Source organism: Salvia splendens, chromosome 5 (genome assembly GCF_004379255.2).
Source record: "Salvia splendens isolate huo1 chromosome 5, SspV2, whole genome shotgun sequence".
NCBI lineage: Eukaryota > Viridiplantae > Streptophyta > Magnoliopsida > Lamiales > Lamiaceae > Salvia > Salvia splendens.
This window is the reverse complement of record NC_056036.1, coordinates 6908006-6924008: the sequence shown is the minus strand read 5'-3', so window position 1 is coordinate 6924008 and position 16003 is coordinate 6908006. Positions and strand designations below refer to the sequence as shown.

Genomic DNA, 16003 nt, shown 5'->3' with positions numbered 1-16003 from the left:
TTCTGCATATGCATCACAAAATGCTTGTTGCAAATCTCCTTAAACCCACAATGCTTTGGCTACGAATCCATAGCTCTCTAAGTCAAGCAGGCAATCTCTAGGAATTAAAAGTTGATACAACAGGGATATACTTGAGCCCTATCATCTCCTTCATGAGCTCCAGAGCTTCCTTCATGCATCCCTTCTTGCAATATTCTTGAATCAAACTAGCATAAACTAGATCGCTTGGAACCTTGTCCTTCTCTCTCATCTTATCAAGTACTTGCTTAGCTTTGTCTACATTACCCCCCTCTACATGTAGGTGTAGAGTCGTAAGAGTATGATCTGAGTTTCAGGAAGCCAGTTTTTCGTTTAGTTGAGAAACTCGAGTGTTATTCTTAGATCCTCAGGCAATTCTTCCACTACAACCGCCTCTATCCTCAAGCATAAGCTCGAAAATCTGTAGTCCCTCGCGAGTCTTCCCAATCGAGCAGAACCAGTGTGTTGGTGTGACAAAATCCCAACGAAACACCTGCCCTTTTCATCTCATGAAACAAATCAAGAGCGAGTCCATATCTTTAGACTCGCAGAACATAAAATTAGAGCATTGTAGGTGTGAGTAAGATCACTGAAGGTATAACATGGAGCTTGGATCCCTTGCCAGCATTCTGCCACGGCAGGGGATCATTCATCAAGATCCTAGTAGCTCTACCAACTTTTGCAAAGAGCATGAATCAAAGTGTTTTTACACACACTACATTAACCTTGAAAACTGTGGTTCTTCACTATCTGCAGCAGCTTTAAACCCTTCTCGGATTCTATTCCTTGAGCAATAGCCTTTCATCTCAAACCAGTTTCCGGAATATTTTTCATCTTTAAAACTTCCCAACATTATCAAGTCTTCCTTTCACCAAAAACATTACTAGTAAAAATCCCTTCTTTGAAAAAGGCTTTCTTCTTCTTCTTCTTCTTCTTGGATGTATAAACGAGAGGTGGAGCAGAGCTGCCTTAGCCTTCTTCAACTATGCAATTCTTACTCAAAACTCACTCAAATTCATGCAAGAATTCTCAAGCTCGGTTTGCTCAACAACCCTTTGGTCCTCACCAAATTCACCTCCATTTCTTCTGCTCTAAACGCAATCCACTATGCCTGTTCTCTCATCTTCTCCCCTGAATCACACCCGTATAACCATGACGCCTTTCTTTTCAACACCATTATCGAAGCTTTTGCAGAATCCACTCAATTTAAGCGCACTAGCATATTTTACTACAACAAAATGCTTACACATGGCTTCAAACCAAATAACTACACCTACCCTTTCGTCTTCAAGGCTTGTGCCGGCATTCGCGACTTCAATCTTGGCAAATCCGTCCAGGGGTCGGTTTTGAAACTCGGATTTCACGGTGAATCGCATGTTGTCAACGCAATGCTTCACATGTATTGCTGTTGTGAAGATGGGATTCAGTTTGCAGAGAAGGTGTTCGAGGAAATGCCTAAGAGAAATTCAGTCCCTTGGAGCACGATGATGGGCGGGTATGTGAGGAGGGGAATGTCTGCTGAAGCTATCAACTTGTTCAGAGCGATGCAGACTGCGGGGGTGAGGCCGGATGAGATCACTATGGTGATGGTGCTATCGGCCTGTGCTGACCTCGGAGCCCTTGAGCTCGGGAGGTGGGTGGAATTATACGTCGAGAGGGAGAGGCTTGAGATGAGAGAGAAGCTCTGCAATGCCTTGGTAGACATGTTTGCTAAATGTGGTGATGTTGATAGTGCATTGAGGTTGTTCAACAACATGTCTCTAAGTAAAAGGAGTATTGTTTCTTGGACTTGTGTGATTTCTGGCATGGCATTGAACGGGCGTGGTTTGGAGGCCGTTGCCCTCTTTGAGGAAATGAGACGAGCCGGGGTTGTCCCTGACAGCGTTGCGTTCTTGTGCTTGCTCACTGCTTGCAGCCACTCTGGTTTAGTCGAGGAGGGGAAGCATTATTTCAATTCAATGGAGAGAGATTACGCCATTGCTCCAAAAATAGAGCACTACGGATGTATGGTGGATCTGCTAAGCAGGGTCGGATTAACTGAACAAGCTCTCGAGTTCATAAACACAATGCCAATGGCGCCAAATCCAGTCATATGGCGAACTTTGGTATCTTCGCCTCATGCTCAAGCTCATCTCCTTCTTGGTGAAAGAGTCACCATGGATCTCATCAAGGCCGAGCCTATGCAAGAGGCGAACTATGTGATGCTCGCGTCCATCTATGCCAAGCTCTCGGATTGGAAAAGGAAAACCAGAGTTAGGGAAGCAATGAAGAAGAAAGGGATCAAGAAAATCCCAGGAAGCACCATGATTGAGCTCGGTGATGGGATTTACGAGTTTGTTGCTGGCGATAAATCTCATAAAGAGCACTCCCAGATTTACGAGATGGTGGAGGAGATGGAGAGGAAGATGAGAGCTGTAGGATACGTTTCTACAATGACGAATGTGTTGCTCGACATTGAGGAAGAAGATAAAGAGGGTGCTTTGAATAAGCATAGTGAGAAGCTGGCCATTGCATTTGCGCTGCTTAAAACTAGTCCAAGATCGACTATTCGGATAGTGAAGAATCTGCGGGTTTGTGTGGATTGTCACTCTGCTACTAAACTCATATCTCTCATATATAATAGACAGATAGTAGTGAGAGATAGGAACAGGTTTCATCACTTTAAAGATGGATTCTGCTCCTGCAAAGATTTCTGGTAATCTTTAATGCAAGCTTGCAGTTGCTGCTTCTTCAAGTTGATATATTTCATCTTTTAATAAGTAAATCATTTAATTTTTTTTTGAAAGTCTCGTGTTTGGCTGAGTATTGCTGGAAATTGAAAACAAGGGAAAACTGAGATGGAACTTGAATTCAGTTTGGTGGTTGAAGAGGATGCCACGTCAGTTATCATTACAACAAATGGCATGCACATCAACGATAATCAAATATTATTACACCTACAACATTAGTATTCATACCATTCATATTTTATGACCAAAATAACGAAAATTTTAAAAAAGATAAGTTAAAACATATTCAAGAAATGTTGACACGTCTAAATCATGTGGCATTTCAGTCTCAGTTATCCTATTACTATTAAGTTTAAAATTTCACCTGGTTTTATGCGTGTGAAGAGGGAAGAACAGAGTCCCACCTCACCTTTTTTCATTCCTGTTCCTCGAAGTAAAAGAGCCCTTCATTGATACCTCCGCGTCCATCCATTGTTTCTTAGATTCTTCCACCATAGCAATATCTAATTAAATCCATATAATATGATTACATGATTGCTGCTTTACAATCTTACACTATTCTCCCTATGCCTACTGTCTTTTTTGACCAAGAATTAGAATATTTTGCTATATACTACCCAATTGCCAGCAATGGAGTTTCTGCCTACCCATTTGGCCAAAATCGAATCTTTCCCTCCGTCACCTTTTTCATTCCGCCTCGAGACATGAAATCTTCGAACTAAGCTTCGTGTTGAAATTATCACACACGGAGGGAAACAAGGCGACTGTTTGTGATAAAGTTTTTTCTTTTTTTTGGTTTCTGTTTATAGGGTTTACGAAGATTGAATGATGGGCGGTAGAGGAGAAATGAAATCTCAATCGTTCAAGAAAAGTGGGATTTTATCAGATTCTCATTTGGGATTTCAATGGAGCAATCAAGATTGCAACTTTTATCCAGGTGGTGGGTTGTTTGCCTCTGTGCAAATGGGAAATGAAGGAGATGAGGGTCTGAAATTACCCTATCCTGATTTGCTAATGAAATATGTTTCACTGCCTGAGGGGTTTGGTGAGGCGAAGGGTTTGGGGGGAAAGAAGAAAAAAAAGGGGCTTCAGCTTAAGATTAAGATCTCTAATCCTTCATTAAGGAGGTTAGTTAGTGGTGGGATTGCCGGGGCGGTTTCTCGGACTGTTGTTGCTCCTTTGGAGACGATTAGGACTCACTTGATGGTAGGTAGCAGTGGGCATTCCACAACTGAGGTGTTCAACAATATTATGAAAACAGATGGATGGAAAGGATTGTTTAGAGGGAATTTTGTGAATGTGATTCGTGTTGCACCGAGCAAAGCCATAGAGGTAAGAAGTGTTCTAGGGTGTTGTTCCATCTGTTTTAGCTAGATTTTGTTGTATATTTCTGTGCTTTTGAGCTTTACATGGTTTATTGTTAGCTGGTGTTAATTGTAACTACTGCTGTCTATTAAGGAAAGTAGAAGCTTGAGACCTATTGCTTCACTTAATGGCTATTAGTTTATAGCATGAAGTACTTATAGAGATACTTAATGCCACCAGTTTGGGCTTAGGTAGGTAACTTGTCACTGTGATATATGTTTTGAATCTTGTATGCTGTGATGGTAGGAAAAAATAAGGTGTAAGAGGGTGAAGTTATGTACATGTATACGCGTAGTGTTTTTTCTTGATCTTTCAACATCTTTGATTACTATGTGACTTCAAGTGTTTCACGGGTCACCTTGACAAGGTATACCACGGTTACTGTCATGACGTTGATTTTAATATATATGCTCATTTTTCCTCCTTGAGAGTTCCCTGTAATTCTCTAGGAACACTTCATTTATCCTGTCAAGATCAAGTTCAGAGTGGTTAGTAGTTTTTCTAGAGAGCAAGTCTCTTTTACGCGACAATAAAGTGGTTTTCTAGAGATAAAAAGTGGTTCTCTGAAGTGGAATATATACCAAGAATGCCTTGATATTTAACCTAATTATTTCATATTTGAATATTTTGTACATGTAATATTTCCAGCCGCCTATTTGCTTATCTCAGTTGGTGATGATCTTCAACTATAACACTTTGATGGAACTCTAGTAGTATACTCTGATTTTGATTTGGTAATTGCTCCTCTTTCCTTGTTCATAACTAGTTTTGACAAAACATGTGATCATCTCCCTCAGTATGTACAATTTAATTTATTTATATTCACCAATTAATATGTTTGTACTTTGTACTCAAAACATTATCTTGAAACATATTTACTCTCTTGCAGTTATTTGTTTATGACACTGTCAACAAGAACTTGTCTTCCAAACCTGGTGAACAGCCCAAGTTACCCATTCCTCCTTCTCTAGTCGCGGGTGCCTCAGCTGGGGTCACCTCAACCCTGGTCACCTACCCCCTCGAGCTACTCAAAACTCGACTAACCATACAGGTAAGTAACTAATCCACTTCATATACAGAGTTCATATCAATTTCCGCACCATTCATGCCTTTTGCTCGCAGAGAGGAGTCTACAATGGTCTGCTGGATGCATTTGTCAAAATACTGCAAGAGGGTGGGCCTGGCGAGCTCTACAGAGGCCTCGCCCCGAGCCTGATTGGCGTAATCCCTTATGCTGCCGCCAACTACTGCGCCTACGACACTCTGCGGAAAGCCTACAGGAAAATCTTCAAACAAGAAAAGATAGGCAATATAGAAACACTCTTGATTGGGTCAGCAGCTGGCGCCATTTCTAGCACAGCCACATTCCCTCTTGAAGTTGCGCGCAAGCACATGCAAGTGGGGGCCGTGAGCGGGATGCATGTGTACAACAACGTTCTGCACGCTCTCGCCTGCATCCTCGAACGAGATGGGATACAAGGTTTGTACAAAGGGCTTGGGCCAAGCTGTCTGAAGCTGGTGCCTGCGGCTGGGATATCTTTCATGTGTTATGAAGCATGTAAGAAGATTTTGGTAGAGAGAGAAGAGGATGCATAGGAAATGAAATCTGTTTTGCAGAATATATTTCACAGTGGTTAAACCACATGTCAATTGACATTTTACAGTTTCTTTACAATTTTTTCTTCTAGTGTAGAAATTTTTGCTCGGAACTTGTACTGATTTTGAGATGAGAATCAATATGTTTTCCTGTTATTGCTTGTAAATTTATGTAAAATTGTTTCACCATTTCCAGACTCGATTTGTCAAACAACAAGATCCTCAATTTCTTGTATTTGTAAGGGAGAAGATAGAGAACATACAATTTCATCCCATAATTTATAGCAACCTCATCTCTCTACCATTAAATGCTTACAACAACATTAGCTCTAGCAGCAGCTAATGCATCCTATAATAATCCAACTGCATACCATCTTTAACCGGGGGAAGAAGCCAGCACATCGGAACCCGTCTCAACTGACAAGAGTGTGGAGATCCAACACAACTTGCCTTGGAGGGACTCTTTGCCCTCTCATTCTTCAATTCACACCCAACATCTGAACAATGCATACCTACTTTCTTCCCTCTTGCGCGCCTGCAGTTGTGTTCTTCAGTATCTGCAATTTGTAGGCAGTTTAGCAGCAAGAACATGTGACTAGTTCATAAACATGAAAAATAATCCTCAATCACAACATTCACAATATGATTTTGTTAAGCACAGAGAAGTATGGTCTATTAGATAAAGGAACGAGGTTGTTTCACAACGAATGACTTCATCAGGAAGATCTTTCTAGTAAAGGAACTAATTCCTTTCACCTTCAAAAGACTAAACCATCCAGTTCACGATAGGTGGCTAATCCAGTCAGAGAAAACAAGTAAATGGATCAGAGAGAGAAACGGGCTCAGTGCACGTCTGTGCTACATATTCCCATTCGATAAGCTATCTTACCACTGATGTATCACGTTTGTACAGAAAACAAGAATCACACAAGGTAACAAATATTTTATCCATCATACTGTATGACTTATTTCAAACCATCATAGTTTGGGAAAAAAACACGAAGAGCAAGATGAGAAACCTAGCACTAGGTTTTCAGACATGATAATACATGCACGAGCTCAAAGTCTACCACGGGATTCTTGCAATCAAGGTATCGTGAACAGGTAATAATAACATTAAGCACCTGCGAAAAACTTGTACCTGTCTCAGCATTTGGTTCTCATTTTGCAAAGTGGAGAGCCTCTCTTCAAGCTCAGCATTCTTAGTTTCCAACTCATTAACTCGAGCCTCCAAATCGATCAAATATGCCTTCTTTCTCTCCCTCGCTTGCTGGGCTGAGACTCTATTCCTCAACAACCTTACACCAAAAAAAAAAAATTAAAAGAAAAATTAAATGAACATGATTACCAAAATGCACTTCACACAGTAATAACCAACACCAAGACAAAACCTATTAAGCTCCTAAACAGCCTAAATGCATGAATAGTCTGTTTTCAAGTTTCAACACACATCACAATATGCTCATCCTTATTTTGAGGGGACCCAAAGAATATCTTCGGACAAGAGATGACATGGCTGGATATAATTGGATAAGGATAGCCCTTGCTTTCTCAACATACCTTTTTAACCTCTTGTTTTCTTTGTCAGCTGGGCTCTTCCCTCTCCTCTTAGAGCCCCCTGCTGACGGTTGAGTGGGCCCCACAGTCGAACCCCCATCCTGGCCCGAGGCTGTCGTAACAGCCGCCTCCGCCCCCATCTCCGGCACTCTTCTGATCTCATCATCACTCTCCATGCCTTCACCAAGATTCAATTTTTAAAATAATAAGAAATATGCAGTTTATAACTATGATCCAATCCATTACAATTCACACAAACGCACCTCAATCCGAATGAGAAAAAATCTCACATTCTCGATAAAACTGAAGAAAAATTGACTGATTCTACCTAAAAGCTATGATCTTTGATCTTACTAAAGCCTAAAAACAGAATCCCGATTTACAACAAGCAAACAGAAACAGTGCTATTACTAGAGAGAAAACAAGAGCTCTACTACTCTTCAGACAAAGAAAAAAGAGAAAACAGTGGTATCATTTGAGAGCCAAGACTCGATTTTTTTTAAAACAAAACCAAAACCAAAACCAAAACCAGAACCATTCGGAGAGAGAACTCACTAACTAAAAAAAATTCAATTTCGAGAAGATCCCACCTAAGAAAAAATGAGCTAAGAATCGAAGATTATAAATTCCAAAACAGAGCATCACGTGAACCCCAACTGAACAATGCCGCAAACAAAATCCTCGCAGCAGAAAAAAATGAGTTTAAGAATCAAAGATTAGAAAGGAAAAAAAAACCTTCTTTAACTTCGGCGTGAAGGGCAGAGCTAGAAGACCTCTCACTGCTCGAAGGCAAAGAGCTGGCGGCGACAGAACTCGTGGCCTGCTCTTGCATTTCTCCAACTAATAAAAACACAGCCAATAACTGGAGAGAATGAAAATTGTGTTGAGGAGTGATGATTCAGCCTTCTAGTAAGAAAAAGAGCGGGACGTAATGTGGAAAGAGTGAAGCTCGGATTTACAGTAACCATTAGATTAGGTTAATCTGACGGTGGATAATCAGTTAACGTGGCTGTTTTAGAGCCACACCGTGCTCGATTAATCAAAGGTCGATGAGGTGGGAACGTGGAGAGATTTTATCTGTTCGAAATTTTTATTTGATCGGACGGTTAATTTTGGTAGGAGTAGGTATCTATTTTTAGGCAGAGGAAACCCAATTTCTATTTTCGACCCTTAGAGTTTCAAAAATTGTTAATTCTCACCCCTGAAGTTTCTAACGGTAAAGCATACAGTGGTGTTTGTTTTCTTTTAGAATGAACTACGCAAATGATCCCTGAACTATGCATTTTACAAGCAAATGGTATTTAAACTTTAAAAATATTATGAGTAGTCCCTGAATTAAGGCATAAAGGGAATTTCTGAACTTTCATATCTAGGTATTGGATTTGATATTTTGTTTATCAATCTCTAGTACTAAATATGATATTTTCTTCTAGTTTGAGTACCTAAAATGATATTATTCATTTCACTTTTTCAATCACCTAATGTCATATCTTCTTTCTCTTTCTCTAAATTTTAGGAAGTAAGAAATTATAATAAAAAATACACTATGAAGTTCTTAAATGTATGGAATAAAATTTAAATTATAAATTTAATTATCAAAATAAATTGTAGCTAAATTTAATTTGATTATGATTACTTTTTTTTAATATTAAATATTATAATTAATTAAAAGTTAAGAATTTAGTTTTAATTAAAAAAATTAATTTTTAATATTAAAAAATAATCAAATCACAATCAAAATTAAATTTTGCGACAAATTATTTTTATAATTAAATTTATAATTTTGATTTTTATAATTAATATATTTAAGAATTTAATAGTACTATTTTTTATTTTTATTTTTTACTTAATAAAAATTTTAGAGAAAGATAGAAGGAAGATATGACATAAGGTCACCCGCAATGGGGCGCCCGATGGCGTCCATCGTCCTCGGGCGCGGACGATGCCACATTGTGGGTGGCCGCCATCGTCCGTGCTCTACGTCTGCGACCGATGCATAGGGCGTGCCCTACGTCGTGGACGATGGCCTATCGTCCGCACCATCGTCCGCGCCATTGTGGGCTCGGCGGAAGATGGCGCGGGCGATAGGCCATCGTCCGCGCCATCGGGCGCCCCATTGCGGGATCGACAGACGATGGCACGCGTGTTCGATTTTTTGTATAAATAACCCTACCCCACCTTCATTTGTAATGTTTCATTTCACGATTTCACTCTCGAAACTCACATTTTTATTATTACTACGAAATGGATTCAAGTCCCAAGAGTCCGATGTTTGGGGAGGCGCGTTGGCCGGGTACAGAACCCGACGATTATCGACCGTTCAACGCCAACACGTAGTACGATCCCGAATTCAACACGGAATCGTACGGTTTGGATGACATGGAGCCGTCTCCAAACCGACCCGTCGAGCCCTCCCGTCGCGCCGCCGCCGCTTCCGCCCCCGCCAAAAAGAAGCGGAACCGGCAACGCGCTTACAAGTTGTCACCTCCGGGAACTTGTGAAGAGTACGCCCCCGACCGTACGAACTACCAGCCGGATGAAACCCTCGTTTTGGCGAGGTGTTGGGTGGATATATCGGAGGACTCGATATTCGCGAACAACCAGAAGCATGTGGCGTACTGGGAGCGCATCGACGAGCGCTACAATGCGGCGAAGCCACCGAGCGCGTACAAGCGCCAACGGGAGCAGCTCCGCAAGCACTGGGACCAGGTGAAGAAGCAAATCAACCTGTTCTCGTCGGAGTACGAGAAGTGCGCGAGGGCGCAGGGGAGCGGCGAGAGCTTGAGCGACGTGCGCTCCAAAGCGCTGATGTCGTTCCAGTCCCTGTACGGCGAGTTCAAGCACGAGGCCATCTGGGCGCTCTTGAGGGACAAGCAGAAGTTCCAAGGCGGGATTCTGCACACCGGGGCGACAAAGAGGACGAAGACCACCGAAGCTGGTGGTTACACGAGCAGCGAAAGCGGAACTCGTCCGGTGGACCTCAACTGGACGTACGAGGACATTGAGAGTTCCGGCACACCGATGTCCTCCCTGCGTCCCATAGGCTTCAAGGCTACGAAGGCCAAGGGGAAGGCGGCGGCGACATCATCCTCGACCGCCGCCGTCCCATTGCCGATCCCAGTCCCGCTCCATTCCCCGAACCCGACAGCCGCCGCGTTCGAGCAGTTGGCAACAACCTCGATGGCGAAGACGTTGTTGCAGACGCACAAAATGCTCAAGAAGTGCACGGACTCCGTCGAAGCCGAATATCTCCGGGGGTTGATCGATGAGTTGCGCCGGAATGGGAATTGCGTAGATTAGCCAACTCGAATCGTGTAACTTTTGTTTAATGAATGCAATCTTCGCCGGTTTTTAGTTAATCATTGTGTTTTTTAATTTAGTATGCATTACATATTTGAAAACATTTAAATTAATTAACAAAACAATAGTATAACATATAGGGCGTGCCATAGGGCGCCACATTGCAGGTGGGGGGTAGGAGGATAAAACTGATGACGTGGCGTGTCATAGGGCGCGCCTTAGGGTGCCCCATTGCTAATGGCCTAAAGTGATTGAAAAAGTGAAGTGAATAATATTATCTTAGGTACTCAAATTATAAGAAGATGTCATATTTAGTACTAGAGAGAAATATAAAGAAAATATCAAATCCAATACCTAGATATGAAAGTCTAAAAATACACTTCATGCATTGGGGGCATTTTTTGTGCAAAATTGTGATGAATAGTGAAAAAGTAGTAAAAAAATGTGATTACACCTTAGTTCAGGGACTATCATAGTATTTTTAAAGTTTATGTACCATTTGCGTGCAAAATGCATAGTTCAGGGACCATTTCCGAAGTTGACATCGCAAATACATTGGCAGCCCGGGAAGATTTCTTCCAAGAAAGGTTCGACGCCGTCGGCTGTCCCAGCCACACGACGCTGCAGAAATGTACTGCATCAATCCGTCAGCTTGCGACTGGACAAACGACGGATGTGTTCGACGAGTACCTCCACATTGGAGACAGCACTGGGAGAATGTGCTTGCTCCAATTCTGCAAAGGCGTCCGGGCAGCCTTCACAGACGAATTTCTCCGGAAGCCAAGCACGACAGATTGCCAGTTTCTGCTCCGCCTTCACGAATAAGTGCACGGATTCCCCGGAATGCTTGGCAGCGTCGATTGCATGCACTGGCAATGGAAGAATTGCCCGGTGGCGTGGAGGGCGTCGTACACGAGCGGCCACAAAGGCACCCACCCCACCGTTATACACGAGGCCGCCGCCGACTACCGGCTATGGATCTGGCATGCGTACTTCGGGGTCCCCGGCTCGAACAACGACATAAACGTGCTCCACCAATCCGACCTCTTCGCCGAAGTTTTGGATGGTAAAGCGTCGGCCATCAACTTCACCGCTAACAACCGGCGCTATAAAATGGGATACTATCTTGCCGACGACATCTACCCGAAGTGGCCAACCTTCGTGAAGACGTGCACTAGGCGATGAACGCAAAGTAGACGCTTTTTGCGCAGAAGCAGGAGGCTGCTCGAAAGGATGTGGCGCGGGCGTTCGGGGTTCTCCAAGCGCGCTTCAACATTATCAAAGCCCCGTCTCGTCCGTGGTTCATGGAGAGCATGGTCGACATCATGTATACGTGCATAATCTTGCACAACATGATTGTCCAAGACGAAGGACCCGAGGCGGGAAATTGGTTCGACCCTGAAGCCCCCGGAAGCTCAACCGCAAGTAGTCCGCCTCTAAGTGGAGTGCACCCGTCTATACAAGAACGGTTGTCTATTCGGGCAAGGACACGTGACTCTACCGCCCACGCCCAACTCCAAGATGATCTAATGGAGCACATTTGGGCAAACTTTGGCGGAGGAAATTAAATTATGTATTTTTAATTTTTTTAGGATTTTTAATTATGTTTTTTTTTAATTTTTTTCAAATTTTATGTTGTAATGTTATTTTATTTTTAATGAAGTGTGTTTTTTATTAATTGAATTTGGTTGGAAATAAAAATAAAAAATAAAATTGAATGAATAGTAATTTAAGGGACGATTAAGAGATGGAGGGTTGCAGGTTCTGTCCCTTAGTTAAGGGATGGAGTAAAAAAGTACAGTGGGGCCCGTGAATAGTAATTTAAGGGACGGTTAAGGGATGATTTAGTGACAGTGTTGTGGATGGCCGAAAGAGAAAACAAAAATTCATTTTAATAAATCCACAATTAGGGATAACAATAGTCTTAACTCACTCATTTTGATTTGCACATCGATTTCGGTCTATTTTCGATTTGGTCATCCAACTATTTTTATTTGCATGAACATTATATATATTTTCATACTTATTATATTATTTTTTAATTTCTAAATAAACTCGATATTCTTAGATATTTTAAGACAAGTTGAAGAACTAGAATTCGAGAATAGACACTTAAGTTAAAATTAAATTCGAACATCTACCAAAATTGAATAATTGACCACCAAGAATAATGCCCCTATTTCCCAAACAAAAATAAATTATGTCACTCTTTTAGGTGCAACTCGTGCCATAATTTGTAGTGTTAATGATTTCAGCAAAATATAAGTGTGCATAACAGAACCCTGACTTAGACATGACTTTGGACCTTTACAGTTTTTGGACTGATGCATTTTACTCCATATCATATTATTATCCATACAGAATTAAATTGTGCGATTATTTTAATTAAAAGTTATGACTAATTAAGTGGTAGTAATTTTTATAAGATCAATTATCCATCTAGGTTTGTGAGATTCAATTTTATTAAATAATCATAATGCATATTCAATTATGAGTATAAACCGAACAACTCCTAAATGTCACAAATTTAAGAAATACAGGCCAACATATTTTAAGGAACTAAGAACATCGTGAGTGAATATATAAACTCATATTACAACGAATTCATAAAATGGAGACATGAAAAGAGAATTATTGTACACGAAAGGAATATATAAAAAATTAGATATTTTAGGAGTCACGTCAAGAAATCAATTTCTAGTTTCTTTATTTAAAAATTAGACAAAATTACAGTTTATAGATATAAATGCAATGAAATAAAAAGTAAGAAAAGAGTTTAGATAATGGAGTTCAAATACAGATGATTTTGATTCATCTGTGATTTGTAGTGATGAAGGGAAACATGTGGAGCAACGATTTCTACAAAACCATGCAAAATCACTCAGCTTTTCAGACACAAGAAACAATCTTTATCATCTACTACAAACTAACAAGCTGCTGCTGCAACATGTAATAAAATTTCTATTCACTGCATCTGAAGATGGTTCTAGACTTCTAGTTGGTCGTAATGGTGGATTCAGAAGCACGTGGTTCATAGGGGACGCGCTGTTCAGGTACTCCATCCTCTTCTCGTTTATCCTCGAACCATTTCACAATTCGTTTCCGGGGCAGGTTTGTCACATGCACAATGCTGCTGATCATCGCATTCTGCAACCATTTCAAGGATGACGAGAAGAGAATTGGTGAAACCAAAATTACAAAATCTGAATCAAGAAAATTGGTATTGGAAACATTGGATCTAACTAGTTTCTGTCAAGTAGCAATAATCCAAAAAAAAACTAGCTTTGACATTTTCAAGATTCAATGATATAACTTGCAAGATCACAGTTCAGCTAATGTTGAAATGTTCGATCCTATCAAGTGCAACACTCGTCTCCATTGCACTTAAACGAGACGTCTTCTTCTGATCTAGCATGGATTATAAAAGTTTAAACAGGCATTTTGACACGAACAAAATTTCATGAAAATTCAATCGAAAAGATCCTAATTTCCCTTTTGTTCAGCCTTCACCAACGGTCCAATACCCAATTCTATACTTCTTCACTAGCTTGATTGTGATTAGTACTGAGTTTCAGAAATCGTAAAGCCAAACGCATTGTATATCTTTCTCTTGCTAACTAAAATAGTCTGGGAAATCCTGTGGCAGCCTTCATGAATTCTTCTTGAACTTTATCATGCATGGCTTATCAGTTTTTGGCTACATATTTTGAAAAACAATTGCAAATACTATCATGTGCTAGTGGGAGTTACTCACAGTTGGGCGCTTTGATCGTCTGTAAACTTCTTCGAGGGTTTCAATATGTACTTTCTTCAGCCTTTTTCGAGCAGTCCAGTTGCTTTGCATCACATGAACTGGTGTTTTGGCCTCAACTTTAGGCTTTTCAGCATCCATAGTCATCTCAACAGGATCTTTGATTGTTTTCGCTGTTGTCTCCAAAGCAACAGGTTCCTCTTGTTTCTCCACAGGATCTTTAGTTCTTTTTGTTGGTTTATCCGGCAAAGTAGCACTCAAAATGACAAGATCAGGAGGAGGATCACGAAGTAGTTTGAGAACAACTGCTCTATCCATACAAAGGTCAGTAGCAAGATTTTTTATCTGCAAGAAAGAAGAGAGGTAAGTCATGAAACAGGAAAAGACAATTTTCAAGAATCAAGAGCATGATCACAACAAAAGCAGAAGTTAATTTCAAGAATCATGAGCATCATATTTCACGAGATGTTTCCTTTTCATACAAAGTCAAAATCAGAAATCCGGTGAATAATTAATACTACTATATAAAAGGCCAAATCACGAGGCATTCACACAGAACTAACAAGAGTAAGACTCACACTAGTCTTGCGGCGACCATCCTTTAATGCATACGCTAGCCTCCTGCGTTGCCAATTCCTAAGCTTCACAGGCAGTTCCTCTTCTTCATCATCGTCTTCATCTGCATCCTCATCACTAGCAACATCAATATCATCGTCTTCTTCTCCTTCTCCTTCTTCTTCATCATCTTCGTTCACAACACCCCCAAGTGCAGCAGAGCCTAATGCCACTAATAAGTCATCATCCTCCAAAGCCTCAGCTAGTTCTTTCTCGAGTTTTGCAAGATCTTCCTCACTCACATCCTCATCATCTTCTTCACCATCTAAACCATCATTTTTCAGATCCTCTTCAAGTTGACGAAAGAGCGCCTCAAAAGCATCTTCATCTAAATCATCATCCTCTCCAACTTCTTTCTTGGCAATCTTTTTCTAAACAAGGATACAAAGCACAAATCTTTGAGTCAATACCAAAACCCTGTTCAATCCCCAACGATGACAATTGAAAAAATCATAGTAACACATACAACATCAGAAGTGAGTCACTCAAAGCACAAAACCTTTCCTTGCTTTTTCTTCTTTTTTTTGCCACCACACACACACACATGCAGAAATCAACCTAAACCATCACAGTCACTCCAATAACAGAACAGAACATCACAAAAAAATGAGCAAACACGCATCTTTTATACACAAGTCCAGCTCAAACTAACAATGACGAACCAATGAAATAGCCCATTTACCCTTCCAATACCTAATATACATTTGTATCTTCAAAATCAGGATAAACAAAGTGAAAAATATATATGAGGAGGGTATACCTTGTTTTTTTTCTTGGGAATTAGGGGCGGATTTCCGCCGTCTCGACGGCGGCTGGAGCAGGTGAGAGCGGCGAAGCGCGAGGGAAGCTGACTTGGCCGTAAAGAATTGGCGAGGACTGAGGGAAAGAGGGTTTTTCTGGTGCTCTGAAGCGTAATGGATATGCGAAGAGCATTTGAACTTGACGCCATCTCACTTCCCACCGGAGAAGTGAGATGAGAGAGAGATGGGGAGAAGATGAGAGAGAGAGAGAGAGAGAGATGAAGGGATGAAGCATAAAAATTAAACTGGGGCTATTGATTTTAATATAGTGG

General features: G+C 40.9%; 4 protein-coding genes across 4 annotated transcripts; 2 read left to right on the top strand and 2 right to left on the bottom strand.

Moving 5' to 3' along the window:
• Nucleotides 1-20: 20 nt before the first annotated feature.
• On the top strand, nucleotides 21-2803 carry LOC121804457 (pentatricopeptide repeat-containing protein At5g66520-like). Its single transcript, XM_042204012.1, has one exon. It carries the CDS (start codon nucleotides 957-959, stop codon nucleotides 2715-2717), a length of 1761 nt encoding a protein of 586 aa, XP_042059946.1. The 5' UTR covers nucleotides 21-956; the 3' UTR covers nucleotides 2718-2803.
• A 286-nt stretch (nucleotides 2804-3089) lies between these two features.
• On the top strand, nucleotides 3090-5864 carry LOC121804459 (adenine nucleotide transporter BT1, chloroplastic/mitochondrial-like). The gene is made up of 3 exons (XM_042204015.1): nucleotides 3090-4079; nucleotides 5002-5163; nucleotides 5235-5864. The coding sequence occupies exons 1-3, from the start codon at nucleotides 3573-3575 to the stop codon at nucleotides 5706-5708; spliced, it is 1143 nt and encodes a 380-aa protein (XP_042059949.1). The 5' UTR covers nucleotides 3090-3572; the 3' UTR covers nucleotides 5709-5864.
• Nucleotides 5865-5910: 46 nt separating this feature from the next.
• On the bottom strand, nucleotides 5911-8187 carry LOC121804461 (transcription factor HY5-like). The gene is made up of 4 exons (XM_042204016.1): nucleotides 8001-8187; nucleotides 7269-7443; nucleotides 6850-7006; nucleotides 5911-6265 (listed from the first exon to the last, which is right to left on the bottom strand). The coding sequence occupies exons 1-4, from the start codon at nucleotides 8095-8097 to the stop codon at nucleotides 6221-6223; spliced, it is 474 nt and encodes a 157-aa protein (XP_042059950.1). The 5' UTR covers nucleotides 8098-8187; the 3' UTR covers nucleotides 5911-6220.
• A 5135-nt stretch (nucleotides 8188-13322) lies between these two features.
• On the bottom strand, nucleotides 13323-15989 carry LOC121805672 (protein OVEREXPRESSOR OF CATIONIC PEROXIDASE 3-like). The gene is made up of 4 exons (XM_042205618.1): nucleotides 15692-15989; nucleotides 14895-15302; nucleotides 14320-14661; nucleotides 13323-13712 (listed from the first exon to the last, which is right to left on the bottom strand). Exons 1-4 carry the CDS (start codon nucleotides 15878-15880, stop codon nucleotides 13560-13562), a joined length of 1092 nt encoding a protein of 363 aa, XP_042061552.1. The 5' UTR covers nucleotides 15881-15989; the 3' UTR covers nucleotides 13323-13559.
• Nucleotides 15990-16003: the final 14 nt, after the last annotated feature.

Coding starts and splice junctions, on each gene's coding strand:
- LOC121804457 (XM_042204012.1), top strand. CDS start 957: ATGTATAAACGAGAGGTGGAGCAGAGCTGCCTTAGCCTTCTTCAACTA.
- LOC121804459 (XM_042204015.1), top strand. CDS start 3,573: ATGATGGGCGGTAGAGGAGAAATGAAATCTCAATCGTTCAAGAAAAGT. Junction 4,080..5,001: donor CACCGAGCAAAGCCATAGAG/GTAAGAAGTGTT, acceptor ACTCTCTTGCAG/TTATTTGTTTATGACACTGT. Junction 5,164..5,234: donor AAACTCGACTAACCATACAG/GTAAGTAACTAA, acceptor TTTTGCTCGCAG/AGAGGAGTCTACAATGGTCT.
- LOC121804461 (XM_042204016.1), bottom strand. CDS start 8,097: ATGCAAGAGCAGGCCACGAGTTCTGTCGCCGCCAGCTCTTTGCCTTCG. Junction 7,007..7,268: donor GAAAACAAGAGGTTAAAAAG/GTATGTTGAGAA, acceptor TTTTGGTGTAAG/GTTGTTGAGGAATAGAGTCT. Junction 6,266..6,849: donor AGAACCAAATGCTGAGACAG/GTACAAGTTTTT, acceptor TACAAATTGCAG/ATACTGAAGAACACAACTGC.
- LOC121805672 (XM_042205618.1), bottom strand. CDS start 15,880: ATGGCGTCAAGTTCAAATGCTCTTCGCATATCCATTACGCTTCAGAGC. Junction 14,662..14,894: donor ATGGTCGCCGCAAGACTAGT/GTGAGTCTTACT, acceptor TCTTTCTTGCAG/ATAAAAAATCTTGCTACTGA. Junction 13,713..14,319: donor GACGATCAAAGCGCCCAACT/GTGAGTAACTCC, acceptor AAATGGTTGCAG/AATGCGATGATCAGCAGCAT.